The following is a 16,828-nucleotide window of genomic DNA, read 5'->3' as shown; positions in this document are numbered from 1 at the left end:
CCATCTATAAATATATTAAACAACCATGGTGACATTACACATCCCTGTCTAAGACGTACTTTTACCGGGAAGTAGTCTCCCTCTCTTCTACACACCCTAACCTAAGCCTCACTATCCTCATAAGAACTCTTTACAGCATTTAGTAACTTACCACCTATTCCATATACTACTTGCAACATCTGCCACATTGCTCCCCTATCCACTCTATCATATGCCTTTTCTAAATCCATAAATGCAATAAAAACTTAACTACATTTATCTGAATACTGTTGACATATATGCTTCAATGTAAACACTTGACCTACACATCCCCTACCAACTCTAAAACCTCCTTGCTCATCCACAATCCTACATTCTGTCTTGCCTCTAATTCTTTCAATAATAACCCTTCTGTACAGTTTTCCTGGTACACTCTGTAAACTTATTCCTCTATAATTTTTGCAATCTCTTTTGTCCCCCTTCCCTTTATATAAAGGGACTATACATGCTCTCTGCCAATCCCTAGGTACCTTCCCCTCTTTCATACAACCAACTCCAACACTATATCCCCCCCCCCCTCCCTGCTTTTAACATTTCTGTCATGATCCCATCAGTTCCAGCTGGTTTACCCCCTTTCATTCTACGTAATGCCTCATGCACCTCCCCTACACTCGCATCCTGCTCTTCTTCACTCCTAAAAGATGGTATACCTTCCTGGCCAGTGCATGAAATTACCGCCTCCCTTTCTTCGTCGACATTTAAAAGTTCCTCAAAATATTCTCGCCATCTACCCAATACCTCCATCTCCCCATCTACTAACTCCCCTACTCTGTTTTTAACTGACAAATCCATTTGTTCCCTAGGCTTTCTTGACTTGTTTAACTCACAGTGCCTCTCCCACTCTATCATCTGCTCTCCTTTTGCACTCTCACCACTCTCTTCACCTTTCTTTTACTCTCCATATACTCTACTCTTATAACACTTCTGCTTTGTAAAAACCCCTCATAAGCTACCTTTTTCTCTTTTATCACACTCTTCATCATTCCACCAATCACTCCTCTTTCCTCCTGCACCCACCCTCCTATAACCACAAACTTATGCCCCACATTCTAATACTGCATTTTTAAAACTATTCCAACCCTCTTCATCCCCCCCCCCCCCCACTACTCATATTTGCACCAGCCCACCTTTCTGTCAATAGTTGCTTATATCTCATCCGAACTTCCTCCTCCCTTAGTTTATACACTTTTGCCTCCCTCTTACTTGTCGTTGCCATTTTCCGCTTGTCCCGTCTACCTCTTACTCTAACTGTAGCTACAACTAAATAATGATCCGATATATCAGTTGCCCCTCTATAAACGTGTACATCCTGGAGCCTACCCATCAACCTTTTATCCACCAATACATAATCTAACAAACTACTTTCATTATGTGTTATATCATACCTTGTATATTTATTTGTCCTCTTTTTCATAAAATATGTTAATTATTACCAAACCTCTTTCTACATATAGCTCAATTAAAGGTTCCCCGTTTTCATTTACCCCTGGCACCCCAAATTTACCTACTACTCCCTCCACAACATTTTTATCCACTTTAGCATTGAAATCCCCAACCACAAGTACTCTCACACTTGGCTCAAAACTCCCCACGCATTCACTCAACATTTCCCAAAATCTCTCTCTCTCCTCTACACTTCTCTCTTCTCCAGGTGCATATGTATATGCTTACTATAACCTACTTTTCATATCCAACCTTCATTTTACTCCACATAATCCCTGAATTAATATATTTATAGTCCCTCTTTTCCTGTCATAGCTTATCCTTCAACATTATTGCTACTCCTTCTTTAGCTCTAACTATTTGAAACCTCTGACCGAATCCCATTTATTCCTCTCCACTGAAACTCTCCCACCCCCTTCAGCTTTGTTTCACTTAAAGCCAGGACATCCAGCTTCTTCTCATTCATAACATCCACAATCATCTCTTTCTTATCATTCACACAACATCCCCGCACATTCAGACATTCCACTTTGACAGTTTTCTTCTTATTCTTTTCAGTAATTATTACAGGAAAAGGGGTTACTAGCCCTTGTTCCTGGCATTTTAGTTGACTTTTACAACACGCATGGCTTACGGAGGAAAGATTCTTATTCCACTTCCCCATGGATATAAAAGGAAAAATAAAAAGAACAAGAACTAAGATAAAATCAGAGAAAACTCGGATGAGCGTGTATAAATAAACGTGTACATGTATGTGTAGTGTGACCTAAGTGTAAGTGCATTATATCCCCAGCTAAAACCAGGCATACACTGGAACCACTAAGAGATAAATCAGTAAGAATAAAGGGACCAAGATTCTTAAACCCCTCTCTTTTTATGCATGAGGGAGGTTACCATCAGATTCCTAGCTATCTTTAGGAGAGAAATAAGGTTCCTCAAGTCAGTTCCTGATCAGTCAGGAACTGACTTGGGTGATTCGTATGTTGGACTGTGTGTAGCTAACACCGACAGGCTACGAGATGAGGCCAGCGATCATTCAGCCTGGCCTAGAGCTGGGTCACAAGGGCGGTGACCTTTGGAAACACTCTCTCTACAGGCTGTGAATAATCTATAGAATACAAAGCATAAAAAAAAAGAGATAGATAATTATTAAAAACTAGATAAATGATAGGAACACCATTAGGTACCTTCAAGGGGGGAAAAAATGACCTTGTGAAAATATTTTGATCAACTGGTGTCATACAGGCTGTAAGTAGCAACAGTATGGTTGATGAGGTTGTAACCAAAAAAAGCATGGTCTTTCAACTAAACACTAGGTTTATTTAAACTTCTAAAGCCTTTGTAATCAAATGTATGACATTAATTTCTGGGGAAATTTATGTTTCATTTAACAGTTGTTTATTATTATGGTATATACAGTATTGTATTTATCTTGTTTCCTTCACTCTGAATTTGTTTATTATTTAATTTTTGGCAGAGAATATCTGTGAATTTCTTGAAATGATTTTTGTTTGTTTTATTTGAGTATGTGTATAGAAAAACTTTTGATAGAAATATTACATTGAATTATTTTAAAGTTATACAGTGGACACTCAAATTTCTCAATTAATCCATTCCAGAGAGTGTGACGAAAGTTGAAATTTACGAATGGCAAAACCATTTTCCCCATAAGAAATAATGTAAATCCAATTAATCCTTTCCAGACACCCAAAAGTATTAACAGGAAATATTTTTTTTTTTACATTAAATATAGATTTACATAAAGCAAAAATAAGACATCAAGTATAAAACAAAAATGACATTACACTTACGTTTATTGAAAAGACTTGTTGGTGTATGGGAGACAGGAGGAGGGGAGAGGATGGAGAAGTTACACTATTGTTTGGAAGGGGAATCCCCTTCCATAAAGACTTTAGGTACCAAGTCCTTATCTGGGATTACTTCCCTTCTTTGTGTTTTAATGCCACAAGGACCAGCTTGAGAGTCACTGGACCCCTGTCGCTCAAAAAATTGTTCCAGAAAGCTCTGTTTCTGGCGTCTCTTAAAAATTTGCCTCAAATGGGACAAGACATTGTCACTGTACATGTTGCCAATTTCTTTCTTTCTTGAATTCTGTCATGTTTCTCACATTCTTTACCAAAGGGCTGGCACTACGCGCTTTCTTTGGGCCCATGGCGATTTATTTAGAAGTTGCAAGCACAAAAAAGAATGGAATATTATGAAATGTATGGACGTGTGGAGTGATGTTCACTTGCCAGTAAACAATGCCACACCGGCTGGTAGTGATGTGTGGGGTGCCTTTGTGTGGTGCAGACACTGGGAGGCCACTCGTATGCGTTCTGGATGAGCGATGAATGGCGAGCCAAATTACGAACCGTGAGCCTATATTTTGACGAAAAAATTTGTCAAAAGTCAAAATTTACAATGCATGAGCCTTAGGAAACTCGAGGGTCTAATGTAATTAACCCTTTGACTGTTTTGGTCGTATATATACGTCTAACGAGCCACCATTTTGATGTACATGTATATATACTCATAAATTCTAGCGGCTTCAAATCAAGCAGGAGAAAGCTGGTAGGCCCACGTGAGAGAGTGAGTCTGTGTGGTCAGTGTACACCATATAAAAAAATCCTGCAGCACGCAGTGCATATTGAGAAAAAAAACTCCGACCTTTTTTTTTTTTTTTTTTTTTTTTTTTTTTAATTAAAATGCTGCCTCTGAGGTCTATTTTCGTATAGTATTTATGGTTGTATTCTCGTTTTCTTGATCTCATTTGATAGAATGGAAAACATATTATAGAAATAGAGGTGATTTTGATTGGTTTTTCTATGAAAAGAACCTTGAAATGGAGCTCAAAGTAGGAGAAATATTTGATTTTTGCCGATGTTCAAAAATAAACAAATGATGTCATTTTCCAATAAATGTCCAAGTAGCCATTCTAATATGCAGTCATGAATGGGTTGATGTTATTTATATAATTATTACAGTATTGCAGTAGTCTGCATAACAGTAAATTTTCTATTTTTTGTTTGAATAAAAATTCAAAATAGAAAGCAAGAGTAATATCAGAGGGGCCTGGAGACATGACTGATGAACAAAGAAAGTGTAATTTTAGAGCCAGGAATGTCTGTATTGTTCATTCTGGACCCTATTTTGAAATTGTCATATTTTTTTAATTTTTGTGAAATTGGCCAAATTGCAAATTTCTGACCATGTTATTGGGTAGTTGAAATCGGTAAATTGGCAGTTTCTTGTACAAAATCAATAGAAAAAATGGAGTTCTAAAGAAATAGCTATGAGTTTGGTCAACTGGAACAATAGAATTAGCCGAAAATAGTGCTCAAAGTGAGCGAAATCGTCGATTCATAAATATCGCCTTGGTCACTAACTTTGTGAGAGTGTAGTTCCGTCAGTTTTCCATCAAATTTTGTTCTTTTGGTGTCATTACAATCGGGAAAAGATTCTTTATCATTTCATAAGTTTTTTTTTTTTTTTTTTTTTTTTTTTTTTTTTTTTTTTTTTTTTTTTTCAGAAATTTTGCGACACCAGGAGACACCTCAGGATTTGGGGTTGCGACAGTCAAGGGTTTAATATTATACATATCTGCCTATGTTGTTTAATGTATACTTTTCTCTCTGAATTGGAAACCCACATGAAGAATCTTTTAAATACTTCAGCCTCTGTAAATGTTAAAAACTAGAAGTTTCAGGATTTTTTTTAGATTTATTTTGAAAGTTAGCATGCAGTACTTGTAAAGTATGGCTTTGCTACTTTAAATTCATTTAAATGATTATATTCAAAGTTTAGGCAGTACTAGTACAGAATATGAGAATTTAAACTTAGTGAGGCTGCAACATATGCTGTTATGAAATGTACAGATGATGCATACATTGTAGTGAAGATTTTGTATACTAGTTGAAAGTTTAAAAGAAAATACTGTTTAATTATACAGAATTGTTCCTTCAAGTAGTTTCCTTGATTCACTTCTTTGAATTGAACCTGATTACCTCCCATTCCTTACTTCCGGGTGCTGAATGACTCATGGGTTTAGTACTTCCCCATAATAGTAATAATTACAATATATAATACTGTATATAAAATGACACTAATTATTTCTTATTCTTTTCTCCCCTCCAGTCACATTACATGATATCGTTCATACTGACAAGAGTTTAACTCTCGTATTTGAATATTTAGACCGTGATCTCAAACAATACATGGATGAATGTGGAGCACAATTATCAATGAATAATGTTAAGGTAAGTAAATCTTGTAGAATCGCAGTTGTTCCCATTAGATTAGAGCCATCTTATTACTGCAAGTTTTAATTATGTAAAGAAAGTCACAGTTTAATTTTGTAAAGAAGAACTCAGTCTTTTTTATATTGAATTTAGTATGGTTAAATTAATTACGTAATATGTGCTATAATATTATTTCACTTCTTTCCTACCCTGTTGCTGTAAAAAAAGTTATTTCTGATGTATCTCCAGATGGAATGAGCAAGGGATATATTTGTCATCATCTTGAGGCATTACCTGATTTGCACGGAACTGACTTGTGCGCATTTTGGAGATTATCATTGATTCCGGCATTAATAATAAGAACCTTTTTTTTTATATAATTTGGACTCTCATTGTAAAACTTATAAATACTTACTGCATTTGTTACAAATACTGGGCATTAATAAGAACAAATGAAAGAAGGAGCACTGTAGCAGGCCTACTGACCTGTGCTAGGCAGGTCCAAGTCACACCTGCTCAAGAAGGAAGGAGCACTGCTGCAGGCCTACTGGCCCAAGCTAATCATGTCCTGCTCACACTCGACCACATCCACTCATATGTGACATACCGTATACTAATACCATCAACAGATTAGTAGTGAAAATTAAACACAAGAATAATACTGATAAAAGGGTGCATATTTTCATATATAAACAACGTCATTATCCATGGAGGCAAAGAAGGGAATGTATGAAAGTACGTATAGTGGTACCAACACTTTTATATGGGTGTGAAGCTAGGGTTGCAAATACTGCAGCAAGGAGGAGGCTGGAGGCAGTGGAGATGTCCTGTCTACGGGTAATGTGTGGTGTAAATATTATGCAGAGAATTCAGAGTGTGGAAATTAGGAGGAGGTGTGGAGTTACTAAAAGTATTAGTCAGAGGGCTGAAGAGGGATTGTTGAGGTGGTTTGGTCTTGGTCATTTAGAGAGAATGGATCAAAGTAGAATGATTTGGAGAGCGTATAAATCTGCAGGGGAAGGAAGGTGGGGTAGGGGTCGTTCTCGAAAAGGTTGGAGGGAGGGGGTAAAGGAGGTTTTGTGGGCGAGGGGCTTGGACTTTCCAGCAAGCATGTGTGAGCGTGTTAGGAGTGAATGGAGACAAATGGTATTTGGGACCTGACGACCTGTTGGAGTGTGAGCAGGGTAATATTTAATGAAGGGATTCAGGGAAACTGGTTATTTTCATATAGCTGGACTTGAGTACAGTGGCCCCCTGGATAACGTAATTATGTAATCTGTTCCAGAGAGAGTGTCTTATACAGTGGAACCTCAAATTTCGAACATATCGCTTATTGGACTCTTCGAAAATTGTCTGCTTTTTTTCGAACCAACTTTGTCCCTATCATCGAACTTGCCCCTATTTTCGAACCACTGGGTACCGGACCTGTCTGCCAGCCTGCTCTGTCCACGTCCCCATGTCTCTATGAAATGTATTTTTTCATGAATATTTTTGGTTTTCTGGAACGGATTAGTTGTTTTAACATTATTTCTTATGGGAAATATTGCTTTGCTTTTCAAACTTTTTGAATTTAGAACTAGCTCCTGGAATGGATTAAGTTCGAAATTTGAGGTTCCACTGTACTGAATCTGACTTAATCTGAATTAATTTTCCCTATAAGAAATAATAGAAATCCAGTTAATCCGTTCCAGACACCCAAAAGTATTAAACAAAATAATTTTTCTACTTGAAATATACATTTCCCTACACAGAAAACAATGAGACATGCAGAGCAAAACATTACTAAAATGACACTTACCTTTATTGAAGACTTGTTGATGATTGATGAGACGGGAGGAGGGGAGAGGATGGAGGTGTACTATTGTTTGGAAAGGGAATCTCCTTCCATGAAGACTACAGGTACCAAGTCCTTATCTGGGGTTACTTTCCTTCTTTGTTTTTTAAAGTCACTAGGACCAGCTTCAGAGTCACTGGACCCCTGTTGCACAAAATATCTGTCCAGAGAGCTCTGTTTCTGGCATCTCTTAAAGATTTCCCAAAAATGGAACACAACATTGTCATTGTAGATGTTGCCACCATGGCCTGCAACAGCTGTGTCAGGGTGATGTTCATCCATAAATGTTTGCACATAAGAAAGCAGGAACACTGCAGCAGGCCTGTTGGCCCATACTAGGCATGTCCTTCACAAACCATCTCACTAACAGAATCATATTTGCCCAACCCAATTTTCAGTGCTTCCCAACTAATAAGCTTTGGTAATTCTATTCATTCGTGCACAAGTCCCACTCAAATCAAATCGTGTGTGTAGGGAAGTACCCTGGCTGGTGTATGGAGAAGTACTCTGGCTGGTGTGTGTGGGGAAGTACCCTGGCTGGTGTGTGTGGGGAAGTACCCTGGCTGGTGTGTGTGGGGAAGTACTCTAGCTGGTACGTGTGGGGAGGTGCCCTGTCTGGTGTGTGGGGGGAAGTACCCTGGCTGGTGTGTGTGTGTGAGGAAGTACCCTGGCTGGTGTGTGTGTGGGGAAGTACCCTGGCTGGTGTGTGTGTGGGAAAGTACCTTGGCTGGTGTGTGGGGGAGTACCCTCTACCACCATCACTACCACCCTCTACCATCACCACTTTCGTATCTTTCTACAAACTTTCTTGAATTCTATAGTGTTTCTCACCCTCTTTACCAAAGGGCTGGCACTAGAAGCTTCCTTCGGGCCCGTAGTGGCTTATTTAGCAGTTTCAAACAATAAAAACAATGGAATAATGCAAAATGTATCGCATGTACGCATGGAATTGTCCTCACTGGGTGGTAAACAATGACACACTGGCTGTATCTGGGTGCCTCTGCAAAGACAGTGATTATTTGTGAGTGAGATGAAAGTGTTGGAATGATGATGAAAGTATTTTCTTTTTGGGGATTTTCTTTGTTTTTGGGTCACCCTGCCTCGGTGGGAGACGGCCGACTTGTTGAAAAAAAAAATGGAAAAATTATGCAGTAGAAGTAGCTTGAATAAATGTTTGTGAACACAAAAGAGATTGAAAATTTAGACACATGTGCAACATCTGGGTATCTTTATTGTAGACATTTTGCCATCCAGTGGCATTATCAATACAGATTCTAGGACATTATTTGAAGACAGAACTATATACAAAAAATAAGGCAATCAGTCCCTCAGCCTTGGAGTTGGTGTGAAGAGCACCATAGTCGTGTAGACTCTGGAGCACAGGCAAGGAGGCTGGCGCTTATATACTAATTGTCAGGTGAAAAGGGACGAGTAGCAGATGAGGGCATAGTCAATGGTAGGCAGGATTCCCCAGTGGAAGTAGGTCATACCCAAAGGGATGGGTAAGTTGTAGTAGTAGTTGTAGTAGCCATGAAGAAGGTCATGTAGATGTCATCTGAACCAAGATTCCATGATGTTGCAGTGTCTGACAAGTTGTACAAGAATGGTATACAATACTGACAAGATGAAAATTTCGGCATGTGCAACATCAGGGTATCTTTATTGTAGATGTTTCGCCATCCAGTGGCTTTATCAATACAGATTCTAGGACATTATTTGAAGACAGTAGAACTATATACAAAAGATGAGGTAATCAGTCCCTCAGCCTTGGAGTTTGTGTGAAGAGCACCAGCTACTACAACTACTACTACAACTTACCCATACCTTTGGGTATGACCTACTTCCACTGGGGAATCCCGCCTACCAGTGACTATGCCCTCATCTCCCACCCGTCCCTTTGCACCTGATGGTTAGTATATAAGCGCCAGTCTTCTTGCCTCTGCTCCAGAATCTACACGACTACAGTGCTCTTCACACCAACTCCAAGGCTGAGGGACTGATTACCTCATCTTTTGTATATAGTTCTATTGTGTTCAAATAATGTCCTAGAATGTGTATTGATAAAGCCACTGGATGACGAAACTTCTTTTTTTCTTTCAATGCACCAGCTGTATCCCACTGAGGTGGGGTGGCCCAAAAGGAAGAATGAAAGTTTCGCCTTTCAAATTTAGTAATATATACAGGAGAAGGGGTTACTAGCCCCTTGCTCCCGGCATTTTAGTCGCCTCTTACAACATGCATGGCTTACGGAGGAAGAATTCTGTTCCACTTCTGGATGGCGAAACGTTTACAATAAAGATACCCAGATGTTGCACATGTGTCTAAATTTTCATCTTGGCAGTATTGTATACCATTCTTGTACAACAAAAGGGATTAGAATAGGTATGAGAATAGTGCTTTGTTCTGTCAAGTGCTCACTTACAACCACAATATAGATTTTCATGATGACATGCAGAGGCAAATTGTAGGATTGTACTTTATTGTATTAGTTGCAGACTTTTTTTTCTGAAAGCCAATTTGATTTCAACTTTTATTTTTGCCAAGTCAGGGTAATCGCCGCAAAACAATAGTCAGGTCAGGAGGAGGTCAGGTTACATGTTGCTTTGGCAATGATTGACTTGTCCCTTGTTCAGTCCAGTGGTGCAGTGATTCTGGTTTAAAGTCTGTTAATAATGATTTTGCTGTCACATATTTTTACATTACTATGAAATAATAAAGATCACTGTGGCTATTTTGAGTGTTCAGATTTCATTGTAACAATACACAAATAACTTGCACATAGGAGAGAGGAGCTCACGGCGAGGTTTCGGTCCGACTTGGACTGAGATTAAGTTTGTTCAAACTTTCCTTATAGTTTTTGTTTCTTAGTTATGAAGCCAGTATGTGTTTTGCTATCTGTAGTCTATTTGATTGTTAGATGTTGACCTGACACAGGTGCTGCACGATGAAAGATTCTTCTTGTGTATGTGTTGAGTCATGATTGGGGTTTCCTCGTAGTTTTACGAAGACTTTCATTAAGCTGACTTGAAAGACAAAAAGATGCCAACAAGTATGATAATACAAAGATACTTATAGGAGAACAGGGCTTTATTTGTACAATGTTTTGCTTACAGGTAAGTGTTTTTATCATTTTGACAAAGATAAATATTTGAAAAAACTCTGCGAGTGAAATGTCGTAATATTTGCTGTGCTGCAAGTGTTTGTGTTACTTTTCTCAAGTTTGCAAATCTGGTGTATGCTGCTGATGTGGTATTCACAGGCTTTGTTAGGCCAAATGTCCACTACCTGAGTTGGTGCAACTACTGTATGAAGTAGGTGATCTCTTAGAGCATAGGTAGTCTACTTATTTTTTAATGTAGCCACAGATGTGGCACATAAATGAAATTTGTCACACGATACAAAAAATTGAAAAATTGGGTTGCTCAGTTGAAAATTTAAAAAATTGTAACTAAGTGGCTATTCAGTTACAACTGCCTTAGAAGAAGAAAGAAACATTGTTTAAATTGAAGGAAAAACAAAAAAAAATTTAATGTGAAATTTGACAGTTTGAACTCTGTGCACATCTCAGATCTGTCAGGAATTTTTTTGTTATGTTTTATTGTTGGAACCTAAATATGGTAAACTCAAATTCGCCAAACTTTCATGGCTAATTTGCCACTTACAGCAATTGGTGACAGGGTTGTCCACCTTGGACCTAGTGTGTTAAAATTGTTGGGAAGGAAGTAGAAGACTGAATACACTATATTTGTACATGAAACTGTGTAAATAAATAAAGAGTCGGATTTGGAGGATCTAGCTCTACTGATATATAAAATTGTTATCACAGGCTCTACATGGCTGCCAGTTCACTGGGTCAGTTTTTGGTAATGTCTGTGAGGAAATTGGGAGAATGGAACAGTGGGTATTACATGAATCAGTGTAACTCATGGGATTTTAGGTTTTAATGACACCACAATCAGTGTCCCACAATTTTTTTTTTTTTTCAAACAATTCGGCCGTGACCCAAAAAGAAAGAAAAAATCCCCAAAAAGAAAATACTTTCATCATCATTCAACACTTTTACCACACTCACACATAATCACTGTTTTTGCAGAAGTGCTCAGAACACAACAGTTTAGCAGCATATACGTATAAAGATACACAACATATCCCTCCAAACTGCTAATATCCCGAAACCCCTCCTTTAGAGTGCAGGCATTGTACTTCCCATTTCCAGGACTCAAGTCCGGCTATATAAAAATAACCGGTTTCCCCAGAATCCCTTCACTAAATATTACCCTGCTCACACTCCAACAGATCGTCAGGTCACAAATACCATTCGTCTCCATTCACTCCTATCGAACACGCTCATGCACGCCTGCTGGAAGTCCAAGACCCTCACCCACAAAACCTCCCTTATCCCTTCCAACCTTTTCGAGGACGACCCCTACCCCGCCTTCTCCTACAGATTTAAATGCTCTCCATGTCATTCTACTTTGATCCGTTCTCTCTAAATGACCAAACCACCTCAACATCCCCTCTTCAGCCCTCTGACTAATACTTTATTAACTCCACACCTTCTCCTAATTTCCACACTCTGAATTTTCTGCATAATATTTACACCACACATTGCCCTTAGACAAGACATCTCCACTGCCTCCAACCGCCTCCTCGCTGCTGCATTCACAACCCAAGCTTCACACTCGTATAAGAGTGTTGGTACTACTATACTTTCATACATTCCCTTCTTTGCCTCCATAGATAACGTTTTTTGACTCCACATATACCTCAACGCACCACTCGCCTTTTTTTCCCTCATCAATTCTATGATTAACCTCATCCTTCATAAATCCATCCGTCAACACGTCAGCTCCCAAGTATCTGAAAACATACTCCTCCTCCCCAATTTGATATCCAATTTTTCTTTATCTAAATCATTTGATACCCTCATCACCTTAATCTTTTCTTTGTTCACTTTCAACTTTCTACCTTTACACACACTCCTAAACTCGTCCACTAACCTTTGCAATTTTTCTTTAGAATCTCCCATAAGCACAATATCATCAGCAAAAGTAACTGTGTCAATTCCCATTTTATATTTGATTCCCCATAATTTAATCCCACCCCTCTCCCAAACACCCTAGCATTTACTTCTTTTACAACCCCCATCTATAAATATATTAAACAACCATGGTGACATTACACATCCCTGTCTAAGACCTACTTTTACCGGGAAGTAGTCTCCCTCTCTTCTACACACCCTAACCTGAGCCTCACTATCCTCATAAAAACTCTTTACAGCATTTAGTAACTTACCACCTATTCCATATACTTGCAACATCTGCCACTTCCCTACCTTTATCTAAATACTGCTCACATATATGCTTCAATGTAAACACTTGATCTACACATCCCCTACCCACTCTGAAACCTCCCACAATGATATGTGCAGATTATATACAGCATTTCATGGTTTAAAGCTAAACTTGCAAATTTACTTATTTCGCATGAATTGTTTTACCCAACAAGCCAAGAGTAAATTTAATGTTGAAAGAGTTCTTTGTAAATAAGTTTGAACATCAAGAAAAATAATTATTTTATAGATGCAAAAAGATACAGTAACTTGTTGTAGGTTGACCTTAATAAGGTAATTATGATTAAGCTAATTATGTTATATTAATTTTAGCAAAGTTAGTTCAAGTTGCTAAGTTGGTTTTAATATAAAACTGAAAACTTGATTATACAACCCTTTTATTTTACATGAATATATTAATGCATGAGAGGATTTTTTTTTTTTTTTGGGGGGGGGGGGAGGTATTGTTAACCACTTCACTGGCTGTACCATAGTACTATACCATGAGCTCAGCTCACTCAGATAAGCTGTTAGTGGTAAATCTGGGCCTAGATATGAGACACTGGGTCTATGCAGTATGTGTGCACCGCATAAAAAAAATCCTGCAGCACACAGTGTATAATGAGAAAAAACTGTGACCATGTTTTTGGTTTAAAACAGCAACTTTGCAGTGTATTTTTGTATGGTTTTTTTATTTGCATTCTCTCTTCAGAAATAGAGATGATTTTCATTGGTTTCAGGACTGACAATAGATTGAAATTGAGCCCAAAGTAGCTGAAATGTATGATTTTTGGAAATATTCAAGAGTAAACAAATCACGTCACTCTTCCAATACATGTCCAACTGGTGGGTCTAATATGCATATAAGAAAGCACTGATATTATTTATACAATTATTACAGTATTACATAACAGTAAATTTTCTACTGTTTTTGTGAATAAAAATTCTGTGTGAAAAAATCAAAATACAATTCATGTATAAAGCCTGGGAAAGTAACTATTGAACAAAGGAAATGTTATTTTAGTGCCAAGAATGTCTGCATTGTCTTTTCTGGATCTGTTTTGAAATTGGAATATTTTAAAATTTGTGTGAAATTGCCAAATTACCAATTTCTGATCACTTTATCAGGTAATTGAATTAGTTAATTGGGTAGTTTCTTGTGCTTAATTGATAAAATGGAAGGCATATTAGCAAAAATAGCTAAGAATTTGGTTGTCTGGAAGAATGTAATTGACTTAAACTAGGACTTACAGTGGGCAGAATCGTTGATGCGTAAATATCGCTGGCACAGCAAAATTCGCGAAAGCGTAATTTTGTCAGTTTTCCATCAAATTTCATACTGTTTGTTTTATCACCTTCAGAAACAGATTCTCTACCACTTCTTAAGAAAAATTAGCAAAAACCTTTTTTTGAAAATTCTTGGACAGTGTGAACAAGTTTCAGATCAGGGGTCTAGGCAATGAAAGGGTTAATGTAGTTCAGTTAATTTAGCAATACAGTGGACCCCCGGTTAACGATATTTTTTCACTCCAGAAGTATGTTCAGGTGCCAGTACTGACCGAATTTGTTCCCATAAGGAATATTGTGAAGTAGATTAGTCCATTTCAGACCCCCAAACATACACGTACAAACGCACTTACATAAATACACTTACATAATTGGTCGCATTCGGAGGTGATCGTTATGCGGGGGTCCACTGTATTACTTATTAGGTATGACACACTATATACATCATCCATGTACATCTATAAATAGGAGTGCATAAATCAGTAATAAAAAGGTACAATTCCGTGACTGGAGCACTACACAAATAACCTACACATGGGAGACTGAAACTTATGGTGACTTGTCAGTGGTCCAAGTAGGGCCAAAATGCCATAAGTTTCATTCTGGAATTTTTCCCTGACCTTCCTTCCATTCTGTATTTATACACCATTTTGGTCAACCTCTTCTGCTTCATCCTTAACAGAATAAGTTTAGCAGATTGTATCCAGACCACACATTGATAACACACAGTTATGCCAGCTATATGTTATTGGTATGCTTTTTAAAGGCCATCTGTGAAATTCCTCTGTGACTTCCATCTGACTTTGATTTCCTATGGGTAGAATTATTTGTATTTACTGTACTCAAAGACATCATGGGCACATGTATAATCAGAGAAGCATGAATTATTTATTATACCCTTTGGTTTCAGACATGCAGAATATCTTGTAGAAGTCAGAGAGTATTAATAAATGGAGTGAAGCTGAAGGCTGCTACAGTGAAAAGCTTTGGTACTCGAGGCACAGTACTTGCCCCACTTCTTTTTTGCATTCTTATCGCTGACAAAGACAAGGACATAAACCAAAGCATCTTATCATCCATTGTTGATGCTACTAGAATTTGTGTGTTATTGGAAGCCATTGAGGAAACAGCAGACCTTCAAGCAGTTATAAACCAAGTCTTCCAGTGGGCCACAGACACCAATATGATATTCAGTAAGGACAAATTTTAGGTGTTCTGTAATGGAAGAATTGAGTTAATGAAGAAGCCAGTGGAGTACAAGACAGACTCAAATAATTCATTAGTGTGGGAGTTCAGTGTGAAAGACTTGGGAGTGTCAGTGTCAGGTAATCTGAAGTTCAAGGATCACAACAATATTACTATCACCACAACAAGGAAAATAATAAGCTGAATATCTAAACATTTAAAACAGAAAATGCTAAGCCAATGTTGATTCTCTTAATGTCACTCAATCTCTCTAGGCTGGAATACTTCTATATACTAAATAGCCTCCTTCAAGGCAGGAGAGATTGTAGATATGGAAAACATACATAGAACTTTAACTGCCTGATAAATTCAGTCAAGCATCTGAACTACTAGGAGTATTTGAAGTCCTGTGAATTATACTCCTTGGAATTTAGGCGAGACAGGTACATCACAATTTACACTTAGAAAATCCTCAAGAGACTGATGCCAAACCTGCACACTGAAATTGCATTATGAAAGCAAGTAACTTGGCAGATGATATAAAAATAAGTTCACTGAAGAGCAAAGATATGATTAGTACACAAAGAGAGAACTAAGTACCGGTAAGTGTAAGGATGATCTCGATTTTTCATCGCCCTCCCTTTGTGAATAAGGGATATTACCAACAAACCTCTGGCTGTCTTCAAAAGGTAAGTTGATAAGTTCCTACAAGTCAGTGTCTGATTAGCCAGGCTGTGTTGCATATGTTGGAGTGTGTGCAGCTGGTGCCAACAGCTTGGTCAGTTAGGCCAGCAACCAGAGAATCTGGTCTGGGACTGGGCTGTGGGGGCAGTGACCCCTGAAACTGACACAAGGTAAATGTATGGTTAAAGATTACCTTACATATAGGCCCCCAGGAACATTATAAAATCACTTATTTAGCTGAATTAGAAATAAACAAAATGGAATGTCGAATATAACTTTGGTTTCTTAACCCTTTGAATAGTTTTAAAAATGCAGTATTAGAATGTGGGGCAGAAGTTTGTGGTTATAGGAGGGTGGGGGCAAGAGGAAAGAGGAGTGATTGGTGGAATGATGAAGTAAAGGGTGTGATAAAAGAGAAAAAAGTAGCTTACGAGAGGTTTTTACAAAGCAGAAGTGTTATAAGAAGAGCAGAGTATATGGAGAGTAAAAGAAAGGTGAAGAGAGTGGTGAGAGAGTGCAAAAGGAGAGCAGATGAAAGAGTGGGAGAGGCACTGTCAAGAAATTTTAATGAAAATAAGAAAAAATTTTGGAGTGAGTTAAAAAAGTTAAGAAAGCCTAGGGAAAGTATGGATTTGTCAGTTAAAAACAGAGTAGGGGAGTTAGTAGATGGCGAGAATATTTTGAGGAACTTTTAAATGTTGAGGAAGAAAGGGAGGCGGTAATTTCATGCACTGGCCAGGGAGGTATACCATCTTTTAGGAGTGAAGAAGAGCAGAATGTAAG

The 16,828-nt window shown here is 38.0% G+C and overlaps 1 protein-coding gene across 2 annotated transcripts in view; it reads left to right on the top strand.

Annotated features, from left to right (window-relative positions):
- Positions 1-16,828, top strand: part of LOC128690304 (cyclin-dependent kinase 17-like) — a 641,614-nt gene that overhangs the window by 512,398 nt on the left and 112,388 nt on the right. For both annotated transcript variants that reach the window (XM_070090483.1, XM_053778923.2), the window contains exon 6: positions 5,620-5,741. In XM_070090483.1, coding sequence (XP_069946584.1) covers positions 5,620-5,741 — 122 coding nt within the window. The remainder of the gene's footprint in view (positions 1-5,619; positions 5,742-16,828) is intronic.

This window comes from Cherax quadricarinatus, chromosome 32 (genome assembly GCF_038502225.1).
Source record: "Cherax quadricarinatus isolate ZL_2023a chromosome 32, ASM3850222v1, whole genome shotgun sequence".
Lineage (NCBI taxonomy): Eukaryota > Metazoa > Arthropoda > Malacostraca > Decapoda > Parastacidae > Cherax > Cherax quadricarinatus.
The sequence above is the reverse complement of the archived record's forward strand: the minus strand, read 5'-3'. Positions and strand labels throughout refer to the sequence as shown.